Source organism: Neovison vison, chromosome 3 (assembly GCF_020171115.1).
Source record: "Neovison vison isolate M4711 chromosome 3, ASM_NN_V1, whole genome shotgun sequence".
Lineage (NCBI taxonomy): Eukaryota > Metazoa > Chordata > Mammalia > Carnivora > Mustelidae > Neogale > Neogale vison.
Genome location: NC_058093.1, coordinates 39,069,539 through 39,092,892, shown reverse-complemented (window position 1 = coordinate 39,092,892; position 23,354 = coordinate 39,069,539). Strand labels below are relative to the sequence as shown.

At 37.8% G+C, this 23,354-nt stretch overlaps 1 protein-coding gene across 1 annotated transcript in view; it reads right to left on the bottom strand.

Annotated features, from left to right (window-relative positions):
• Nucleotides 1-23,354, bottom strand: part of CAB39 (calcium binding protein 39) — an 88,440-nt gene that overhangs the window by 38,499 nt on the left and 26,587 nt on the right. Inside the window, exon 2 of the mRNA XM_044241827.1 lies at nt 14,978-15,133. Within this exon, the coding sequence (XP_044097762.1) occupies nt 14,978-15,091 (114 nt within the window). The 5' untranslated portion in view covers nt 15,092-15,133. The remainder of the gene's footprint in view (nt 1-14,977; nt 15,134-23,354) is intronic.

Sequence of the window (23,354 nt, the reverse complement as noted above, 5' to 3'; positions counted from 1 at the left end):
CAAAATCTGATCTATGTGCCCATCTATCTGCCCACAGAGATGAAGGCACTAAAATGCCTGTGGATTCAATCAACTTGGTAATCTTTTGCAAAAGATGACAATGGAAGTAAAGTCATCTTTTCCAAGAGCCTGTCCTACTAATCACCATGCACATGAAACTTGGCACAAGGAAACATAATTAAGAAGGGAATCACTGTTTATAAAGTCATCTTTTTAAAAAACAATTTTGAAATGATCTATTAAGCAGAATTTTCCATGCTTCTGTTCACCATTAGTTTATATAATCAAATCTATTATAATTTACATGTGACTAGTTATTATTGAGAAATGCCTCAAAGAGCTCAGATTTTTTAGTGGGGGTGGGGAGAAGGGAGGCTTAAATCATTTATTATTTTGTCTTACATTTTTCTTTGTTTTAAAGTTTTATTTACACAGTGTAGGGACAGAAGGTACATACCTCAATATCATCAAAGCTATCTATGAAAAAACCACAGCAAATATTCTTAATGGGGAAAAACTGAGAGCTTTTCCCCTAAGGTCAGGAACATGGCAAGGCTGTCCACTATCATCGCTGCTGTTCAACATAGTACTACAAGTCCTAGTCTCTGCAATCAGACCCAAAAAAAAGGCGTCCAAATTGGCAAAGAAGTCAAATTCTCACTCTTTGCAGATGACATACTTTATGTGGAAAACCCAAAAGACCCCACCCCAAAACTGCTAGAACTCATACAGGAATTCAGTAAAGTGGCAGGATATAAAATCAATGCACAGAAAATCAGTTGCATTTCTATACACCAACAAGAAGACAGGAAAAAGAGAAATTAAGGACTTGACCCCATTTACAACTGCACCCAAAACCACAAGATACCTAGAAATAAATCTAACCAAAGAAGTAAAGAATCTGTACTCAGAAAACTATAGAATCCTCATGAAAGAAACTGAGGAAGACACAAAGAAACAGAAAAACGCTCCATGCTCATGGATTGGAAGGATGTTGTGAAAAGGTCTATGTTAGCTAGAGCAATCTACACATCTAATGCAATCCCTATCAAAATACCACCAACTTGTTTCAAAGAAATGGAACAAATACTCCTAAAATTTGTATGGAACCAGAAAAGACCTTGAATATCCAGAAGAATATTGAAAAAGAAAAGCAAAGCTGGTAGCATCACAGAGTCAGACTTCAAGCTCTATTACAAAGCTGCAATCATCAAGACACTATGGTACTGACACAAAAACAGACACAAAGATCAATGGAACAGAACAGAGAGCCCAGAAAGGGACCCTCAACTCTATGGTCAACTAATCTTCAACAAAGCAGGAAAGAATATCCAATCGAAAGGACAGTCTCTTCAACAAATGGTGTTGGGAAAATTGGACAGCCACATGAAGAAGAATGAAACTAGATCATTTCCTTACACCACACACGAAAACAGACCAAAAATGGATGAAAGACCTAAATGTGAGACAGAAACCCACCAAAATCCTTGAGGAGAACAGAGGCAGCAACCTCTTTGACCTTGGCCACAGCAACTTCTTGCTAGACACATCTCCAAAGGCAAGGGAAACAAAGGCAAAAATGTAACTACTAGGACTTCATCAAGATAAAAAGCTTTTGCACACCAAAAGAAACAGTCAACAAAACCAAAAGATAGTTGATAGAATGGGAGAAGGTATTTGCAAATGACATATCAGATAAAGGGCTAGTGTCCAAAATCTATAAAGAACTTATCAAACTCAACACCCCAAGAACAAATAATCCAATCAAGAAATGGGCAGAAGACATGAACAGACATTTCTGCAAAGAAGACATCCAAATGGCCAACACACACATGAAAAAGTGCTTCACATCACTCACATCAGGGAAATACAAATCAAAACCACAGTGAGATACCACCTCACACCATCAGAATGGCTAAAATTAACAAACCAGGAAACCACAGATGTTGGCAAGGATGCAGAGAAAGGTGAACCCTCCTACATTGTTGGTGGGAATGCAAGCTGGTGCAGCCACTCTGGAAAACAGTATGGAGGTTCCTCAAAAAGTTGAAAACAGAGCTACTCTATGACCCAGCAATCGCACTACTGGGTATTTACCCTAAAAATACAAATGTAGTGATCTGAAGGAGCATATGCATCCGAATGTTTATAGCAGCAATGTCCACAATAGCCAAACTATGGAAAGAGCCTAAATGTTCAATGAGCGATGAAGGGATAAAGAAGATGTGGTATATAAACACAATGGAATATTATATAGCCATCAAAAAATTGAAATCTTGCCATTTGCAACAATGGAACAACTAGAGGGTATTATGCTAAGCAAAAGAAGTCAATCAGAGAAAGACAATGATCATCTATCTCACTGATATGTGGAATTTAAGAAGGCAGAGGCTCATTAAGGGAAGAGAGGAAAAAATGAAACAAGATGAAACCAGAGAGGGAGACAAACCATAAGAGACTCTTAACCTCAGGAAACAAACTGAGGGTTGTTGGAATGGAGGGGGGTGAGAGGGTTGGGGTAGCTGGGGGTAGACACTGGGGAGGGTATGTGCTATGGTGAGTGCTGAGAATTGTCTAAGACTGATGATTCACAGACCTGTACCCCTGAAACAAATAATACACTGTATGTTAATAAAAAATAATAAAAAATAAAGATTTAGTTATTTGAGAGAGTGCACACCCAAGAATGTGAATGCACACACATGAGCAAGGGGAGGGGCAGAGGAAGCAGACTCCCCACTGAGCACGGAGCCTAATGTGAGGCTCAATCTCAGGAACCTTAGATCACGACCTGAACCAAAACCAAGAGTCAGGCACTTAACTGACTGGGCCACCCAGGCAACCCTTGTCTTATATTTTTCTTTCTTTGAATTTCTTTATACCCACTCTTTAGTAAAAGAAATCATTTTTAAACAAGAGTCCTCTAAATACATACCAATCTATATTTAATGCCTTAAAGATCAATTCATTCTCAAAAAGGGATTATATGATCTCATTGAAAAAAGGAAGTTGTTTTTTTTTTTTAAGGATTTTATTTATTTATTTGACAGACAGATATCACAACAGGCAGAGAGGCAGGCAGAGAGAGGTGGTGGGGGAAGCAGGCTCCCTGCAGAGCAGAGAGCCCGATGCAGGGCTCGATCCCAGGACCCCGGGATTATGACCTAAGCTGAAGGCAGAGGCTTTAACCCACTGAGCCACCCCAGGTGCCCCGAAAAAAGGAAGTTTTTATATCAAAGTAAATTAAGATAAAGGATGTGAGATGGAATCTAAAAGAAAGCTGAAAAATATTGCTGGTGCTAAACATTTGATAAAAGCAATTCTATTTTCACATGAATTCTTATGTTAATTAAAAAAAAACCTACTCCAATAAACACAGACCCACACATCTCTCTCTAATAAAGAAAATGTCTCAGCAGTCTAAGCTGAAAGATCATGGACTAATAATAACCTATTAATAACCTTCTGGTGTCAAAGATTACTCTAAACAAGTTGAGTAACCATGAGTCACTGTCAAATGGCTATGCTAGAAAAGGCTACTCCCTTTGCCCCTCTTAAATATGCCAACATAGAGCAAACTTATTCCTCTCATGAAATGAGTGAATACAGCCATTCAACACTGTGAACACATGTATTCACAGCAATGAAGGGACCCAAGTATAAGCTGAACAGGCAGATGTACCTTCTTTATATAGCATGCGGTGGGCAAAGAGTGTGTAAATAGCCATTACATACACAGATTTATGTGGCTGTTAGCAATGAAAGAACAAATTCCACCCCATCCCACTCCACCCTCATGTCCCAGTTACCTAAAAATAAGGATGGTAAGATAAACCATTTTTTCCCTAAAATGTAAGGGAAGTAGTTTTCAAATTCTTTTAAAAAGGTGTGGCATAGTACCTAAGGAACTAATCTATTTTTATTATATACAATTCTTAATAAGGCAGCTGTGTACCATATAAAGCAAGCAAAAAATAATAACATATTACAAACGGGAGAATAAGCATTCAAATGTTGTATTTACCATTTTGTCTACAAAATCACAAGAAATGAATGAGAAAATGCCCATGGATATAACGAGTAAAGCAGAAACAGGCAAAGATTCACCATGGGTTTGGCAGAGCCGAGAGTGAATTCTCATTGTACTGGTTATATTAGGAACAACAGCTTTCTTTATATGGATCTTGAGAATAATGACAGGAAACTATTATACCTCAAAATAAGATGGATGGCTATTCTTTATGAAGGCACCTTGCAAAATATGGTGTTTTTTTCAACATAAGGATGTGTCAACCATGCAAAGCTTGTATTTCTTCTACAAGAACTAAGTGGGCTCTTGGCCTGTGTCAAATACATATCCAGAGACAGAAATCTGCTCTCCTGAAGGGAAGCCAATTTCTACCTATTATTTTTCCTAATAGCAAGATGAAATTGGACTCTCTGTTTTACTTCCACTTACAGGTTTTAATTCTACCTCCTGCCACCATCTGGAACCTTCCCTTTCCTCATATAAGATGATCCCCTAAAAACCTTTAACTAAGAGCCTAGGGCTCACATTTTATTCTTTCTCTACTTCACATCTCCATCATTCAATTATTCAATTATTCAATTATTCCTCATGGCAGAGTTCTCAATCTCTGTGCCAGATGGACATTCCTCTCCCAACACATTCTAGTTTCTCTATATCCTCAAGTATGGACTGATCTATAAACAGCAGAAGATAGTCACTTCGAATTTAAATACTGTATTTCTATCATTGCCACCTAGGCTTTCAATAGTCTTTCTGGGTACTTCACTACATGACCTCTTCTCAGGGCAAAGGCATGCAGTTTGTAAGTCACCTCCATCTCAGCTGGCCCATGGATCGTCTTTTCTTACTCTCTTTATTGAATTATAATTGACACAGAAGAAACCACACAGATTTTAAAGTGTACAATTTTATTAAGTTTAAACTTATGTGTATACCCATGAACTCATCAAGACATATTAAACATACCCATCACCACTAAGAGTCCTCTGAAGTCCCCTACTTTGCCAACCCCACCCTAACCCTCCACATCCCTGCCAATCCCAAAACAACCACTAATCTACTTTCTGTCATTATGGCTATCCATAGAGTTTTGTAGGAACTGAACCATACCTTATGTACTCTTTACAGATTGGTTTCTTTCACTCAAAATAATAATTTTGAGATTCCTTCATGCTGTTGTGTACAACAATAATTCCTTCTTTTTAATTGCTGAGTAGTATTCCTTTCTATGGATGTACCACAACTGGTTTATTCACACACCTGGACTATTTCCTACTTTACACTATTATAGAGAATGTTGCTATGAACAGCTATGTACAAGTCTTTGTGTGGACATGTATTTCTTGTTCTCTTGGTAAATACCCAGGAATGGGATGCTAGATGCAAAATTAGCTTTTAAAGAAACTGTTAAACTGTTTTTGGTAGTGGTTTCCCATCTTACATTCCCACCTGCAGTTTCAAATGTTCCACATAATCACCAACATTTGGTATAGCCTGAGTTTTCAATTTTTGCCATTCTAATAGGTGTGTAGTGGTATCTCCTCATGGTTTTACTTTGCAATTCCCTAATGATTAATATCTTTTCAAGCGCTTATCCAAAAGCTGAGTGTTTTCTTAGGTGAAGTGTATATTTGGATTTCTTGCCCACTTTTTATAGGATTGTTTTCATATTGCTAAGTTTTCAGAGTTCTTCATATATTCTGGATGCAATCTTATATCAGATATATGCTTTGCAAAGATTCTCCCTCCTTATATGGCTTGTCTTTTCATTCTTTTATTAGTGTCTTTTGAAGGGCAGAAAGTTTTAGTGGTGATCAATTCCAATTTACTAATTGTTCTTTTAATAGAGTATGTTTTGGTAACAGATCTAAGAATTCTTTGCTTAGCCCAAAGAATTCTGTTTTCTGTTTAGAAGCTTTAGAAGATTTTCTGTTTTCTTTTAGAAGCTTTATAATTTTAGGTTTTACATTTAGTTGTGTGATCCATTTTGAGTTAATTTTCATATATGGCATGAGTTATGGGTCCAACATTTTTTTCACATATGTAGCTATCAAATTGTTTCAGCACCAACTGTTGAAAACAACTACCCTTTCTCCTCTGAATTGCATTTGCTCCTTTGCCAAAAATTTTCCATATACATGTAGGCTTATTTCTAATTCTGTTCTGTTCCACTGACCTATGTGTCTTCTTTATGCTGATGCCACACTGTTGGGATTATTGCACCTTTAGAATTCTTGAAATCAGATGCTGTAAACCCTCCAACTTTGTTTTTGTTCCAATCTGTTTTGATTGCAGGTCCTCTGAATTTTCCAGCTTGCCAATTTTTATAAACAAGCCTGCTAGGATTGCAACGAATCTATAAAATCACAATTTGGGGAGATCTGACACTTTAACAATATTGAGTCTTCCAACCCACGAACAGGTATATTTCTCACTTATTTAGGTCATTCAACTCTTAGCAAGATTTTGTAGTTCTCAGTGTATAGGTCTTTTACTTTGTAAGATTATCTCTAAATGTTTTCTATTTTCTCGATACTACGCCAAATGATTTTTTTTTTCAATTTCAATTTGGGATTTTCCATTGTATTATTACAGAAATACAACTGTCTTTGTATATTTATGTTGTAACCTGTGACTTTGCTGAATTTATGTATTAGTTCTACTAGCGTTTTTGTAAATTCCTTCAGCTTTTCTATGTAGATGATCACATCATCCACAAATATAGTTTTACATCTTCCTCTTCATGCCCTTTATTTTTTTCTTGCCTGACTGCACTACAAACTCCTAGAACAAAGTTGAACAGAAGTGGTAAAAGTAAACATCCCTTTTTCTTTTTCCCCCTTTCTTATTCTTGTTCTTGGAAATACATGATTCAGCCTTTCATCATTATGTATATAGTGCTAGCTGCAGGGTTTCTGTAGATGCCCCTTGTTAGGTTGTGGAAATTCTATTCCTAATTTCCTGAGAGTTTCATCAGGATCGTTTTTTTTCCCCCCTCTTCTTTCTTTTCACCTACTGACATGTAGTTTGTCAATACAATCAACTATACTGATTGATTTTTGAATGTTAAACCAGCCATGGGTTCTAGAAATAATCACTTGGTCATGATGTATGGTCCTACTGTTAGATTCAATTTCCTAAAATTTAGTTTATAACTTGCGCATCTATGTTCATTAAGGGATATTAGTCTATAATTTTCTTGTAATGTCTTTGGTTTTGGTATTAGGGTAATAATCCTGGCCTCAGAGAAGGAGTTATATATTTTTTTCTTAAATTTCCTAGAGAAGTTTACGTAGAAATCATGTTATTTCTTCCTTAAATGTTTGGTAGAAATTTTTAGTGAAACCATCAATGGCTAGATTTTTTTTGGGGGGGGAGAAAATTACTAATTTTGAATTACTTTAATGGATATAAGTCATCTATTTTTTTCCTTGAGTGAGCCTGGGCAAGTTATGTCTTTCAAAGAATCTATCCATTTCATCTAAGCTGTCAGATTCATTGGCATGAAGTTGTTCACAATATCCCCTGATTACCCTTTTAATATCTGTAGAATCTGTGGTGATTTCAACTCCTTCAATGCAGATACTGGTGACTAGTGTCTTCTTCTGATCAGTCCTAGCTAGATTTTATCAATTTTATTCATCTTCTCAAAGATCAAGCTTTTTGGTTTTGAGTTTTTTCCCCGATTTTTATTTAATGAATTTCTGATCTGATCTTTATTTACTTCCTTTCTTCTTACTCTGTTAAATTTGCTCTTTTACTGGTTTCTTAAGGTGGGGACTAAGACCTTTCTTCTAACATTTGCATTTAATGCTATAAAATTTCCCCAACTCATGTTTTAAAAGCAACATCACACTAATTCCGATGTTGTGTTTTGTTTTTATTCCACTCAACTTTCTAATTTCTTTGACCGATGAATTACTCAGATGTTTAGTTTCCAAATATTCTGGAATTTTTCTAAGACTGTTATTGATGTCTAATTAATTTACTACATCTAATTAATTCTACTGTAGTCATGGGACATATATTATATAAATTTATCCATTTAAATGTACTAGAACTTCTTTTACGGCCCAAAATATGGTCTACATTTACAAAAAATGTGCCATATGTTACAAGGGTGGGAGTGTTCTGCTGTGGTTCTATAACTATTAGTCAGGTAAAGTTGATAGTATCTTTCTGGTCTACTAGAAAATCCTTGCTGATTGTCTACTTACTTGTTCTATCAAGTACTGAGATTGGGGTACCAAAATCTCCAATTAAAATTGTGAATGTGACTCACTTACCTGGCAATTTTATCAGTTTTTGCTTGATTTTGCTTTAAGGCTCTGTTACTAGTTGCATAAATATTTAGGATTGCTGTATCTCTTGGATTAATTGACCTTTGTTTTATCATGAAATGATTTTATCCCTGGTAATATTCTTTTGCTCTGAAATCTACTTTTGCCTGATATTAATAGAGGCACTCCAGTTTTTTTCTTTTGACAAGTATTAATATGGCATATCTTTTTTCCATTCTTGTAAGCTGAGTCCTTATCTTTATTTACCTTTAAAATATTCATTCATTCATTCATTTAGAGTGTACAGGAGTACAGGTGAGGGGAGGGGCAGAGGGAGACAGACAGCATCCCAAGCAGACTCCACACTGAGCATGGAGTCTGTTGTGGGGCTGGATATCATGACCCTGAGATCACAAGCTGAGCTGAAATCAAGAGTTGGAGGCTCAACTGACTGAGCCACCCAGGTATCCCTGTGTCATTATCTTTAAAGTTCATTTCTTACAGGCACATAAAGTTAAATCAATTCAAATCAACAATCTCTGTCTTTTAATTGAGGTATTGGGACCATTTATATTTAATGTGATTACTGCTATGGTATCTGAGTCTATCATCGTGCTGTTTGTTTTCCATTTATCCCACCTGTTCCTTAATCCCTCCTTTTCCTCTTTTTCGGCCTTCTTTTGGTTTAATCAAGTATTTTTAGTGATTTTGTTTTATTTTCTCCTTTGGCATGTAGTTTTTTTGTTTTTGTTTTTAAAGATTCTAGTGCAAAGCTATATTTTTTCTGTATTGCATTTTATTAGTTAAGACCATGCTGTTCCTTCAACCTCTGCACCACCACCCCTAGCTAACTCACCCTCCTCTGGTGTTGGATTCAGTTACATATAGAGTTTACTATCCTTCTATAGTATTTGTCATTCACAAACTCTGTTAGTAAGCCCTTTAATTCTCTTCATAGAAATCAGTAACAACAAATCAACCACTTGATTTGAGTTGAGGATAGTATCTTATAACAGATCACTAGAACCCTGCCTAGAAGCTCTGAGTGGTCTACTAATCATGTCCACTAGGTATAATTATTCATCCAATCATTAAAAATGTTCCCTGGGCATCCTGAACTACAGGGGAAGATAATTAATGAAATAAAACTATATGGAAGACATTGGTTAGATCTCCTGAGAAGGGTCATTTATCTCACTACTTCTATGTGTGGTACTACTAAAAAGGAATGTGATTCTTGGCCAACATCATAAAAATCTTGAAGATATGTGGCTATTATACACTCTTATTAGTCATAAACTCAAAATACAAATTTTACATACTCTCAGTAATACCTGTTTTATCCTATTCAGTAGGAATTAAGAGTTCAGAAGAGTCATAAGGTAACAGCATTTCAATTTAGCTGTGCCTTGTATTCCACTTTCAATAAATGCAAATAGTTATTAAGCTGTCTTTGGAAGGTTTATAGTCTAACAGGGGAAGAAAGATAAACAAACATCATCCGTATATTAAAAATGTTAAGTGCTACAAAGGAAAATAGAGCAAGATCAAGAGGAACAGGAATGCCAGAGAGGAGAGTTGCATTTTAAATAGGGGGTTGTGTGGGGTGCCTGGGTAGTTCAGTGGGTTAAAGCCTCTGCATTCAGCTCAGGTCATGATCTCAGGGTCCTGGGATCAAGCCCCAAATCAGGTTCTCTGTTCAGCAGGGGGACTGCTTCCTCCTCTCTCTCTGCCTGCCTCTCTGCCTGCTTGTGGTCCGTCTCAAATAAATAAATAAAATCTTAAATAGGGCGTTGTGTGAAAAGTGACATTTGAGCAAAGACTTGAAGGTGGGGAGTAAGCCAAGCAGAGAGCTGGAGGAAGAACATTCTAAGCAAAAGAAAACAGCCAAACGCAAAGGCTTAAAGGCAAAAGCCTGACTGGAGTGTATAAAGAAAGGAAGTCAATGTGGGAAAAGCACCTGGGGAAGGGACCATTGAAGCCACAGGCCTGACTGTCCAGGGCAAGGGTCATTGTGTATTTTTCCGCTGAAGGGTAGACAGCAAATACTTTGAGCTTTGCAGGCCACATAAGATCGCTGTCGCATATTCTTCTTTGCTTTTTAAACCAATCCTTTAGCTCACAAGCCTCATAAAAACAGGCCTAGAAAAGGATTTGGCCTGCAGAACTTAGTTCAGACCCTTGTAAGGACTCTGACTTTTACTCTAAGGAAAATATTATTTGACTCATGTTTGGAAAGAACCACTATGCTTGTAGGGAAGCAAGAGAGACCAGTTAAAAGGATACTGTAGTAATCCAGAGCAGAGATAATGGTAGCCCAGACCAAAGTGGTAACTAGCAAAATGGGAGACGTGGTTAGATTCTGGCTTTTTAAATTTTCTTCCCCCCAAATAAAGTGAATGGATTTGCTTCATGAACTGGATATGGGAAATGTGAAAGGAGTGATGCATGATGCAAGACTCTTGGCCTGAAAAACAAGAAGGACTGAGTTTTATTAACTACGGTTGGAAAGACTGTGAGCGGATGGTGAAGTGTTTTGCTTCAAAATAAAGTAGAATTTATATTCCTTCAATCCTGCCACAACTTTGTAGCTATTTTTTTACTTTTCTAGAACGTAAGAAAATTTTTTAAATTACAAAAATCTTACTGGCATTTGAATTAAATTGCTTTAAGCTTAAAAATTAATTTGAGAAGAAATGGCATCTTAACTGTATGCCAGCTGATAACATGGACCAGGTATTCTTTGGTGCCTCCAAATAAGGTTTTATAGTTTTCTACATATAGGTTCTTCATACTTCCTGATTAAAGTATTCCCAGACATCTTATACTTTTTTGTTGCTATTGTAAATTAAGTACTTTCTTAAAATATAACAATTTCTAAATAGTTCTGATCGGCATTTAGGGGTGCTATGAATTCTCTATCAATTTAGCTGCCCTGGTGAACTCTCACTTTCAAACTGGTTTACTTGTGTTCTACCCAGATATACGAATATCTCAACAATGTAGTTTTCGCTGTTTATTTATAGTAGATTTATGTTTATTTCTAAACAATTTCTTTATGTACTGGCTGGATTTCCAGCACAATGCTAACTAAGTCATAGCTAGCATGATTTTATTGGGACTACCTTCAAGTTTTCAGTCTGAAGTGTGAAGTCTAAGTTGTTTCTCATGGTTTTTAACGAGTGATGAGATTTTCATCTTTTCATTGTTTTTAGATCTCAGTTCCCTCTTCACCATTTGCATCAGTTGCTACTTTCTTTTGAAGCTTGATAACAAGGTGTCAGAAAATTCATGGTCCTCCTCCCTCTTCTTAATCTATTTCAGAGTAAATAATTTACATGGATTGCCTTTCAGAATTGTTCTTTTCCTCTGAAATGAAATTTTTCATAAATTCAACTATTTTTCTTTGCTTTGTTTATCCTAATAGCAGGAAGTCTATTTTTGCTAAGGTTTAAAAGAGTAAGCAGTTCACCTCAGTGTTACTGACATTTTGGGCCAGATAATTCCTGGTTGTGGGGGCTGCCCCATGCTTAGCACATGTCTGGCCTTTTTACTAATTAGATGTCAGTGGCAATCCTCCCTCCAATGTTAAAACCAATAATGTCTCTAGACATTGCCAAATGTCCCATAAAGGGGAAAATTGCCCCTGGCTGAAAACCACTGATTTAGTAAAGTAGATGATATGAATTCTAACAGATAGAAAGAGTGAGAGAGTGTGTGTGAGCGAGTGAGAGAGAGCATTGAGAGAGCGGGGCTTGATCCCCAGAGATCATGACTTGAGCCGAAACCAAGAGTTGGACGTTTAACTGACAGAGCCATCCAGGCAGTCTTAAACTTGTTTTCTATAATTACAGAACTCATCTCCAATGCCACCTCCTCAAGGAAGCTTCCTCACATACCCCATCTAAATTAGGATACTCCCCCTACCTGATGCAACTGACCTACACACATATACACCTTCCATTAGCCACCACAGATTTCAAAGTGTAGACCTCTAGGGACCCTTAAGACCCTTTCAAGGGAACCATGAGGTCAAAATTATTTTCAATCAATACCAACACATTATTTGCCTTTTTCTGTTATACTGCCATTTGCACTGATAGCAATGACCTCCGAGACTGAGTCAAGACATGGACAGCAAACTGTACTAGCTATCACTGTAATCATGCACTCAGTTAACCAAAAAAAAAAAAAAAAAAAAAAAAAAAAAACACAAAAAAAGTCAGTTTCACTTAAGAATGTCAGGAGGAAGCAGGAACAAAATATTCATTTTATTAAATTTTGATCTTTGAGTACACATATATCTTTTTAACATTGGTGTGATAAATGGAGAGCATGCATAAGCACCTTCTGACCCTTCCGGAAGTGTAACTGGCTGTCTTAAGGAAACATACTTGTACAATTGTTGAGCTATGAGCTGAACAAGCCACTTTTTTAATGGAAAATCATTTTTACTTGAAAGAAAACTGACATATCATTCAGGCTTGGACATGTGGCAGGTATTTTCTTGAAAATGAATGAAGTAAACCTGTCACTTTTAGAGGAAACACCCAACAGTATTTGTTACCAAATCTAAATTTTGAATACAAAATGCAGATCACTTCCCAATACTTAAGACTTTTCTGATGGGATTAGTAGTACTACTTAAAAATATGAATTTTTGATATTGTATAATGTGTTAGCATTTGGAAGATATGGGTCTATGTCAGTTATCTAACACTTTCTAAATGATCAATGAATGTTACAAAATCATACATGGATAAAAGATCTTTTCAAAATACAGAGTATTAGGGGCGCCTGGCTGGCTCAGTGGGTTAAAGCCTCTGCCTTCGGCTCAGGTCATGATCCCAGGGTCCTGGGACTGAGCCCCGCATCAGGCTCTCTGCTCAGCAGGGAGCCTGCTTCCTCCTCTCTCTCTCTGCCTGCCTCTCTGCCTACTTGTGATCTCTGTCTGACAAATAAATAAACAAAATCTTTAAAAAAAAAAAGATCTTTTCAAAATACAGAGTATGAAAAGTATATTCACAATACTTTCAGGTTCTATTACAACCAAGGAACTATCAATTGTTGAATTTTGGTTTGGTATAAAAAAATATTCAAAATTATTTGAAAGCCTTTTCTTAAAATATACCTCCTTTTCCTACCTATACATCTGTAGGAGGCCAGATTTTCTTTATGTATTTCAACCAAAATAACTAACACATGACAGCAGACTGAATGCAAACACAAATATGAGAATCTAGCTGTCATCTGTTACACCAGACCTTTTGTCTTTTAAGTTTTATCATATCATTAACATTTATCAATATCTTATGATGGGAATGTGAGAGACTAAAATTTCCAGGGAAGATCTAACTGAATAGCCTGTAACAAATCTTAATCCCATGAGTATGAACTTCTCTTCTTCACAAGAAGAGAATGTAAACCAGAGCCTTGGACTTAAAAAAGATGTTAAGCAGTCGAATATTCAACAACCCAAGACAGGAAACAACCTTCTAAAACAAACAACAGGGTGGTAAATGTCATTCCAATGAGTGTTGAAACACTCATTCAATTAATAGTAGGGAGTCCCAGCCCATGGGAGTCAGGTACTGTGGAGGGCTAAGTGGACCAGAGATAACACATGGGTCAAAGAGCCCATGTTCTAATAAGGGAGACAAAAATTCGACACAAACAAAATCATGTTTAAGATGATGGCAGTGCTGGCATTTCCAAAGGAGGTAGCCAAAAGAGATTTGTTTTAGGGGTAAGGATGAGGAAGGAAAGGGTGTACTCTGGGAAGCCATCTAGGAAAAAAGAAAGGTACAGGGTGGTTCTGAAAGATGAGTGGGTTGGAGGTAGAAATGGAGGGGGTGGATAAGACAAAGGCATTAAAAACAGTATAGCTGATTATTTGCTTTAGTTGCTCTAACAAACAGCGGCAAGCTGAGATTGTTAGAGTACACAGAATAAAGGGAAGAAGGGTTGAAAATCACCTAGAGAAGCAGAGACCAGGTCATGAAGGGTCTTGTGCGCCATGGGAGGAGTCTGCAAGGAAGGTTTAAAGTAGGGGAGGTATTTTAGAAAGAATACTAAGGACTAAGCTACTCCTAAGGTCCTTAAGAAAGGTCATGAGGGTCTTCATCAAGTGGGAATGGATGTCATGATCAATTCATAAATCCCTTAGGAAGCAGGGGTTAATACTATTTTGTGAAAGATCACATCTTAAAGAAGGAGACAGACTGGGATGAAAGCCAAGTTTTAGGCTATGATGACTGGGTAGAGGGAAACACTAGTCATGGATAAAGGCAACACGGAAAGGAGGAAAGGAAACCAGGAGAGGTACTGCTCCAAGATAACCACCAGTGGAAACAGTGATTTCAGGAATCAGATAAACCACTTCAACAATGAAAACAAAACAAAAACAAAAATAAAACCACCATCCCCCCAATTTAAACAAACTTGAAAACCTGAAATGAAAAACCGAGAATAAAGTTAGAAATCAATCTATTAGATGGCAGTACAGAAGAAAGCATATGGTGTTTAAGCATTAGCAAATGCTACTTCAGGACTCTATTTTAAAAACTCCAAATTGGGAATTATTGATCTTTTAAAATCACCCCATAATCTGTCTTGTATTTGCTCCTAATCAAAAAATTGAAAACATAAAATAAAGCCAAATACATACCTTTTCTGCTTTTTTGTCAGATATGTCTTGCTTTTCCAGAACGGCCATGCTCTCCTTCAGGTTCTTCACAATATCTGCTGGAGATTTGTGTGACTTCCCGAATGGGAACGGCATGGCGGCAGCGATGGATGCCTCGCTGCGCTCTGCCTGCTTTACCTGCGGACACAGAAAGGCACTGGTGAGAAAAAGTGGGGTCAAGAGAAAAAAACATGCTTTTTAAATCCTAACATGGGAAGAAAATCAGTGTTTGAGAAAGTCACTTTATGAAAGAACTTTCAAAATGAGCAGGAACTGAGAAACCCACAAATAATCAAAGGAAATGATAATGCAGAAATATCTTAGAATTACAGAACACTTTGTACTTTTCAAAATACCTTTTTATCACCTGCTCTCCTAACCACTCATTTGAGGAGGAACATGCTGGTGCTGATGAGCAGGGCAACTAGTACTGCCAGGCCCCATACTGAGCACTTTAATTCATCACCTTATGTGATCTTTTTAAACAATTCCCTGAGGGACATTACTACCATTATTACTCCCATTTACAAGTGAACTTTAATGAGGTCAAGAAACTGTCTCAAGGTACTAAACGATAAAACCAGCTCAGGTCTGTCTTGATCCAAAGTGTCCTTAATCACTGGACTATACCTCTCATTAATAGATATCTCTATTTTACAGTTGAGGAAACTGAGGCAAAAAGCTAGGTAAGGAGATCAGCCAAACAGCACTAGCAACAGGCTCATTCTCTTGGTCTTGTCCAGTGTTTGTTTACACTGTTTCCTCCCAAGCAACCAGTGGGCACACACCTCCTTCTCTTTAGTCAGTCAGGGTCTCAGAGTTGGAGAGAATCTTGGACCGAGCCTTGAGCAAATCTCCAGGCAGATCCTCAAGTCCCTTAAGTAACAGTTTAAATGTGTACTCTTTCTGCCTGGATAAGACTATCTCCTATGAAGGAACTCACTGGATAAAACCCTGGGAATAATGAACTTCTGGAAGTTCTTGATTTTTTGTGGGTAGCAGAAAACAGTATTTCAACCACATAAACCACAATATTACATCATGTGAAAGGAGGACATCAACTATTCCAAGAAGTCACCATGAAAAAACAAAGTTACTAACAAGACAGACAATGGAATTAACTTGGGAACGTGTCAGAACTTATATAATAACTTTTACTAGATAAACTGAAAGAAGTTAGTTCATAGACATTAAACAACCTCATATAAGATACCAAAAGGTAACATTTTTGAGAAGAACCTTACAGAGCACTTAGGTCAGTGGTTTTCAAACTGTGACTTTCAATCTCCTATATTTAACTGTCCCTGGGGCCCACTGCCCACCTCTGCCCAAGTTTTTTTTTCCCCATGTCAACACAAAATATCTCCACTGCACAGCATCATTAACACTTCTTTTGGACTTTGCCTAAGACTTTACTTGAATAAAGTATTTGAATGTTTTTTCTCTGAAGTCTGAGATACAGGGACCTGCATGTCTGTTTATAAACACACACTTGGGGGGAAGAGCATGCAAATTAACGCTAATGTTAAGCCTACAATGAAAACATGAATAAGTGTGTTATTTCTTGACAAGTTTTTTTGTTATTTTTTTTTAAAAGATTTTATTTATTTTTTTGACTGACAGAGATCACAAATAGGCAGAGAGGCAGGCAGGGGTGGGGTGGGGGACAGGAAGCAGGCTCTCTGCTGAGCAGAGAGCCCGATGTGGGGCTCGATCCCAAGACCCTGAGATCATGACCTGAGCTGAAGACAGAGGCTTTACCTGCTGAGCCACCCACGTGCCCCTCTTGACATGTTTTGATATGACCTGTTCTCACCAATCTTTACACCCAAGTTATCACCTATATAACTTACCATCTTTCTATCAGCTTGTAAATCTGTTTGATCACAGGACCAAAGAGAACCACAGGTTCTCAAAATCCAAAGATGCATAAAATTTTATCTAAATATCTTTCCTATGACAAGAAGTTTAGATCAATTATAACTGAGTTATCCCAAGTGGCTATTACATTATCTGATTACCTGACTAGGTACACAAATTATGTTCACAGGCACAGATATCCACAAATCTTGCATCACTCTTTCCCATTACTTTTTTTTTTTTTTTTGAGGGGTTAATGCAGGTTGCTTTTTCATAAACACAGTGAATTCACAATCACAACAAATCCTCTGAAAATACAATCTTTCCTATTTGTGCTCTGCAAATAATAGCAATGATGCTACAAATCAATGCTGGGTGGAGGGTAGGAATGTTTAATGGTATTTTGCAGGAAGTGTTACGGTGCTACGCAACAGAGATATTTTCAGCTCTGGCTCAATGGTTGAAGAAGTGACTTTCCAGGGCAAAGGGAGTTTTAAAAAGTTCTGCCATAAACCAAATACTCATCATAGCAGAAAGGGTACAGCTGCTGAAGAGACCCGATATAATGTGCTTCTGTGAGGGAAAAGAGGAAGCATGACACAACCATTCCTTTTAATTAGTATACTACGCAGCCAAATTTTGCAGAACATATAAACTAGTAAGACTGTACTCTGAGGAAATACAGTTAGTAAACAAGTACCCAAAACAAGAAGTGGACACTCCTCAGCAAGATCCTTGGAGATGAAACACACTCAGGCACATGTCTGAGTTTTGGAACTGATGATCCCAAGTATGGTGATACCTGGGCGGAGAAGCAATGGTAAACAAAGATTAAGATGGTTAAAAGATACCTTTCAGCATAAGGACCTGCCTGCCTTTCCAGGTTCCCTCTTTTCCTTCTTTACCATCAGCAATATTTCATTACAAGTATTTGAAGGAGTTTTAGGAATTCGTAACAAGAGCCCATTGATGAAGGCCCTTCAATAATTCTGCACTGCCCTTATAATAAAATCCAAATTCCTACCACGGCCCTCCTAGGCTTTACCCATTTCCAAGTCATGGCCTAGTGCCCGGGGCTTTATCACAGAGGTCCAGCCACACTGATGTTCTTTTTGTTCCCAGAGTATGCCACCTACTTTCAAGCCAGAGTACCATGTTTGCAAATATGGTACAAATCTTAATTTTTAAATCTAGATAGTGGGTACCTGGGTTTTCTTTGTTACTCAACTTTTCCATATGTTCAAACTATTTCTTCATACTGTTTTAAAACTGCCTAAACTACATTTTGGACATAACTGGAGTTCATGAACAGAAATGGACAAAAACATATAATTGAAAAATCCATTTAGCTTTCAAATACAACCAACTTCCTCCATCCCTTCAAAAAAAGGTTTTTCGGTTCATAATATATCTCAACAGGATTCTTCAGGCTGAGCCAAAATTATTAATTCAATTGGGAGAAAACCAGCCACTGTTAGCATTCATACACCTACAATTCTCAAATTGGAGGTAAGCTTGCTCCTGATGCTGAACTGTGCTGTATGCTGTATCTATCCCAAAGATAAAGAAGCCTTACACAGGAAATTTAACTTGAAAATTCGAGGCAGTCGACTGGGAGTGGGGGTGGGGGCGAGGAATAATTAAATATACTGGTTTCATATTAACACCAACATTTATGAACTCTATGCTAAAGCTGCAGGAAAGGAGTCTGTGTGAATACCAAGCACTGTATACCCCTTTGCTTCCATGCACTGCTCTCCCTTAGCTGTTTTCCTTTCTTTCCAAATGCCCTTTCTTTCTGCATTTATTTCAATGACTCATCTTTACTACAACGTTGATGTCCTTCCGGGTTCCACCCTTGGCTGTGTTCTTACTCTATATTTGATTGATCTCATCTACCCGTGGTTTCTTTTTCTTTTAACTCTTATTTATTTATTTGAGAGAGAGCGCACGCACAAGTGGGAGGGAGAGAGAGAGAGAGAGAAGCTGAAGTAGATGGTGCAGAACGCGGAGCTGGATATGGGGCTCAATTCCATGACCGTGAGATCATGACCTGAGCTGAAACCATGAGTTAGATGCATGACCAACTGAGCCACCCAGGCACCCTTACCTACGGTTTCAGTAACCTGAAATCCATCATGTTCCCCAACCAACTGGCCTACATTTCCAAGTACTGCTTTCTATAAATGTCCTCCAGGCAACTCAAAACTCATCCCCAAGCCCTACTTCTTTTTTTAAGTTCCCCTTCATGGCAAATGAATTCTTTCATCTAGTCCCAAACCCTGGTCATCATACTCGATTCTTTCTAGTTGCTAGCTCTTCCATATATAATCAGTTCACAGTTTCAGTCAATTCTATTTTCTCAATCTCTCTATTCTCAATTTCTCAATCTCTACAGACACTAAATGCAGAACTTTACTATCCTCCACGTAGGACAGTGGTTATAAATGGGGCCAATATCACCCTTAGGGGATGCTCTGGGAAATCTGGTTCACATAATGACTAGGATCACTGAAACCACCAAGAAATTAAAAACAAAAACAAAAACCACTTTTTAAAAAAAAAAAAAAAAAGATTTTATTTATTTATTTGACAGAGATCACAAGTAGGCAGAGAGGTAGGCGGAGAGAGAGGAGGAAGCAGGCCCCCAGCTGAGCAGAGAGCCCGATGCAGGGCTCGAACCCAGGACCCTGGGATCATGACCTGAGCTGAAGGCAGAGGCTTAACCCACTGAGCCACCCAGGTGCCCCCAAAAACACTTTTTGTGCTTTTGTTCACATAAGCAAAGCTTCTATATCTTTGGAGGTTGGGGGGGGGGAGTTGGGGTGGGGGTCAGAATAATGAAAGTCTTTGTATCTACTGCTGCACCTACGTCTATCACTGAGAGTTAAACTTCTACTTTTTAAAGAAATGGTGACATTATTCATTATGCAAAATTCAAATATTAAAGGATGACACAAGGTAGACCATGAAAGTCACCAGCACAGCCTATAGAGACAATGGGTATGAACAGTTCGGTATACATTCTCCTTTTCATTACTTGCTCTGTATCTGTGGTCTTTTGTACTGGAAGTCTACTCTCTTCAAAACAGATGGAGACCAGATGATACTAGAAATGGTCACTTAATATCTCCTAAGAGCATAAGGCTCCACCTCAAAAAGTGCTGAAGAACATACAGAACACCCACGGGGAAAATAAAAGTCTAACATTGTTAGAGTGAGCACTGCGAGGCACTGCCCTCGTTAGGCATCTGACTGCTTCTGGCTTGTGTGACCCCCTCTTAACTGTAACTAATTCTATTCACCTATGAACTGATAAATACAGAAAAGTAGTCAAGTGGTCCATAGGACATGCAGCCATTCACGTACTGACTGCGCACTCACTATACGCCACAAACTAAAGGCATCAGGGGCGCCTGCTCTGAGGAAGACAACACTCCCATGTGCACGGATATGGGTGTATGTGTGTAGGGACAATAAGGAAAAGTGCTGAATGATGACACATTCCTAGGCAGTTGAGTTCACAGGAATCTATACTAACCTGTAAGATCTGACTCATAAACTTGGTGGTAAAAGCAAAAACTGCAAACAAACAAAAAACCCCACGCACAGTAAGATGATTGCTACAAAGACTGTTAAAGTACCTTAATTAAGCAGTCATGGGAAGTGTGAAATGTTGTACACACCTGAACCCATTTTTAGATAGCCAGTTCTGAGGCCTAATGTCCTGCTTCTAGGGCTCATGTTCCTTAATTCAAACAAATACTGAATATCTACAACATGCCAGATGTGGTGCTAGGTGCCAGACCATCCATACAGTTGTGCGGGGCAATCAGATAAAGCACAGTGGTTAATGACACGGCTTTAAAGATAACCTGCGTTCAAATCCTGATTTCACCGTGCTTTAGCTTACTCAGACTTTTCTAAGCCCCTTTTCCTCACCTCTAAAATGAGAAAAACAATAGCTACCTCAAAACTTATCATAAGCATTAAATTACATGCGTTTAAATGTGCTTAGCGCACCATCTGCATTTGGTCAAATCTGAATAAACAGTAATAAAGGATAGTTATGCAGGCTTTTTTTTTTTCCTTCTAAAATCTGATTTGTGACTATTTCCACAATGAAAAATGAGCAAAAAAAAAAAAAAAAAAAAAAAGAGATTATTCACAGACTGGATAACAAAATTAATGATCTTATTTTTCTTTTTAAACTTGCATCTTAAAAGTTTTGATTCAGCTTCTGGAGGGACAGGATACATGCCCTTCTCAGCTGTAAATAAGATGCAATGACTTAGCTCCATTAAAATAAACTATCAATAGCTTGAAGAAGCAACTGAACCTTTGGTTAATGAACAAAACCACCAAATACATACCTCATCATTAACTATGTCAAAACCAAAATTAAGTGCCCAAGAGATACAAGACTTTGGAGTGTCTTTTGCAATTAATATACCCTGACTAGACTTCCAGGGGCTAAGGATGTTCAACACTGGACACTATGCAGGAGTCAAACTGCCACTCTTGCATAGCCTAGATGGTAAACCAGAAGGCTGTAGTAGTAGTAACAGTGGCAGTATTTAAAATAAGGTCTCTCATATGACACTTAATGATTACAAAGCAGTGTTCACTCCTCTGTTCAATACCTCCCGCTAATGACTTCCCATTTCATTCAGAATAAAATCCAAACTCCTAACCAAGGCTCGTAAGGCTCCCTGTGATCCATTCCTCTCTGTTCTCATCTCTTGTGCTCTAGACTTGAGGCACACTCTCTGGCTTGAATTCCCGGGCCAGGCCTAAGCACATTCCCCATACTGTTTATGAAGAGCTCTTAGCTCAAATCACCACAGCTCTCTCCCTCATTTTACTCACACTTCTACTCAAATGACACCCTATCAATAGGGCCTTCCCAGACCACTGTTTCCAAAATAGCACCTCTGCCCTGCTCTCCTCTCCTTATCTTCTTCATTGCTCTCTCAGCACTTATCACCATAAACTGACATGTTTATCTGCTCCTTTCTGTTAAAAAGTCCTATGAAAACAAAGACCTTATTGGTTTCACTCATTCATTGTTGTAGACCCAGAAAGTGGAAGAGTTCCTGGTACATACTTTGAAATATCTATAGAATGAATGAACTATTTCTTTTGATCCTCAAGGAAAGAGTGGAACTCTTTTGATCCTTCATTCCTAACAGAAGTTTTATTTTTTTCTGTTCTATAGACAAATAAACTAAGGCTCAAAAATACTGGATAATTTGGGGGCACTTGGGGGGCTCATTGGTTAAGCCTCTGCCTTTGGCTCAGGTTATGATCTCAGGGTTCTGGGATCAAGCCCTGCATCAGGCTCTCTGCTCCGCAGGGCACCTGCTTCACCCTCTCCCTCTCTGCCTGCCTCTCTGCCTATTATGATCTCTCTGTCAAATTAAAAAAAAAAAAATACTGGATAATTTGTTCAAATATCATGAAGCTAGTTAGTAAAGTGGAAAGGCTGGGACTTCAAACAACTATGCACTATCAGGTTACCAGTATCTTTCATATTATAATGAGTGTTTATTACATAGCAGTAGGCTTAAAAAATGTTTCTCTCTGCTTCTTTAATCTGCTTCTTTAAGATTTATGTGCCAGGATGGCAACTGAATTATTATTTTCAAAAGTGGAAAATGGGGAAAACAACAAAAATCTTCAGTAAATATAACTGAACACTGTAAAGTCATCTAAAATAAATGCTTCTGAAGACTTCTATGGAAATGAAAAAATGCCCACAATTCTTCCTCCCTGAAAATATTTTAGATACAAAAGTGCAAATATATACATACTGTGTATGTGTATAAAACAATCCCATGTGTGATCTACATGTGCAGATACATATACTAAGAGAAAGAAATATCAAAGATTAGTAACAGGTAGTGAGAATATGAGTTGTATACTAAATTTTTAAGGTTAAGTATTTATAATGTGCATGTAATACTGTTTTTTCTTGATAAAAGTGTTTTTTAAAAAAAAGATTTTATTTATTTGTCAGAGAGAATGAGAGAGAGAGAGAAAGAGAGAGAGAGAGCACAAGCAGGCTGCAGAGGCAGAGAGAGAAGCAGGTTCCCTGCTGAGCAAGGAGCCCGATGTGGGACTCCATCCCAGGACCCTGGGATCACGAAATGAGAAGGCAGCAGCCTGACTGAGCCACCCAGGTGTTCCAAAAGTGCCATTTTTAAAAAATTAATAAAGCTCAGTCCTTGTAAGAGGAACCAGGTCTCCACGAAGGTGTAGGAAATACACAAACAAGATGAGCTTGGGACATGTTAATTACTTCAGGAAGCAAAGATGAATGGGTTCGTGACAAAAAAGACACAGGAGTCAATCTGAAAGGCTCTCATAGACCTAAGAAGATATAATTTGGGCATTAAAAAAAATGACCACAATGAATTGACACACAAACATATGAATATATATAATATATAAATTATGACATATTTAATATAGTTAATAGAAGTAAAACATTACAATC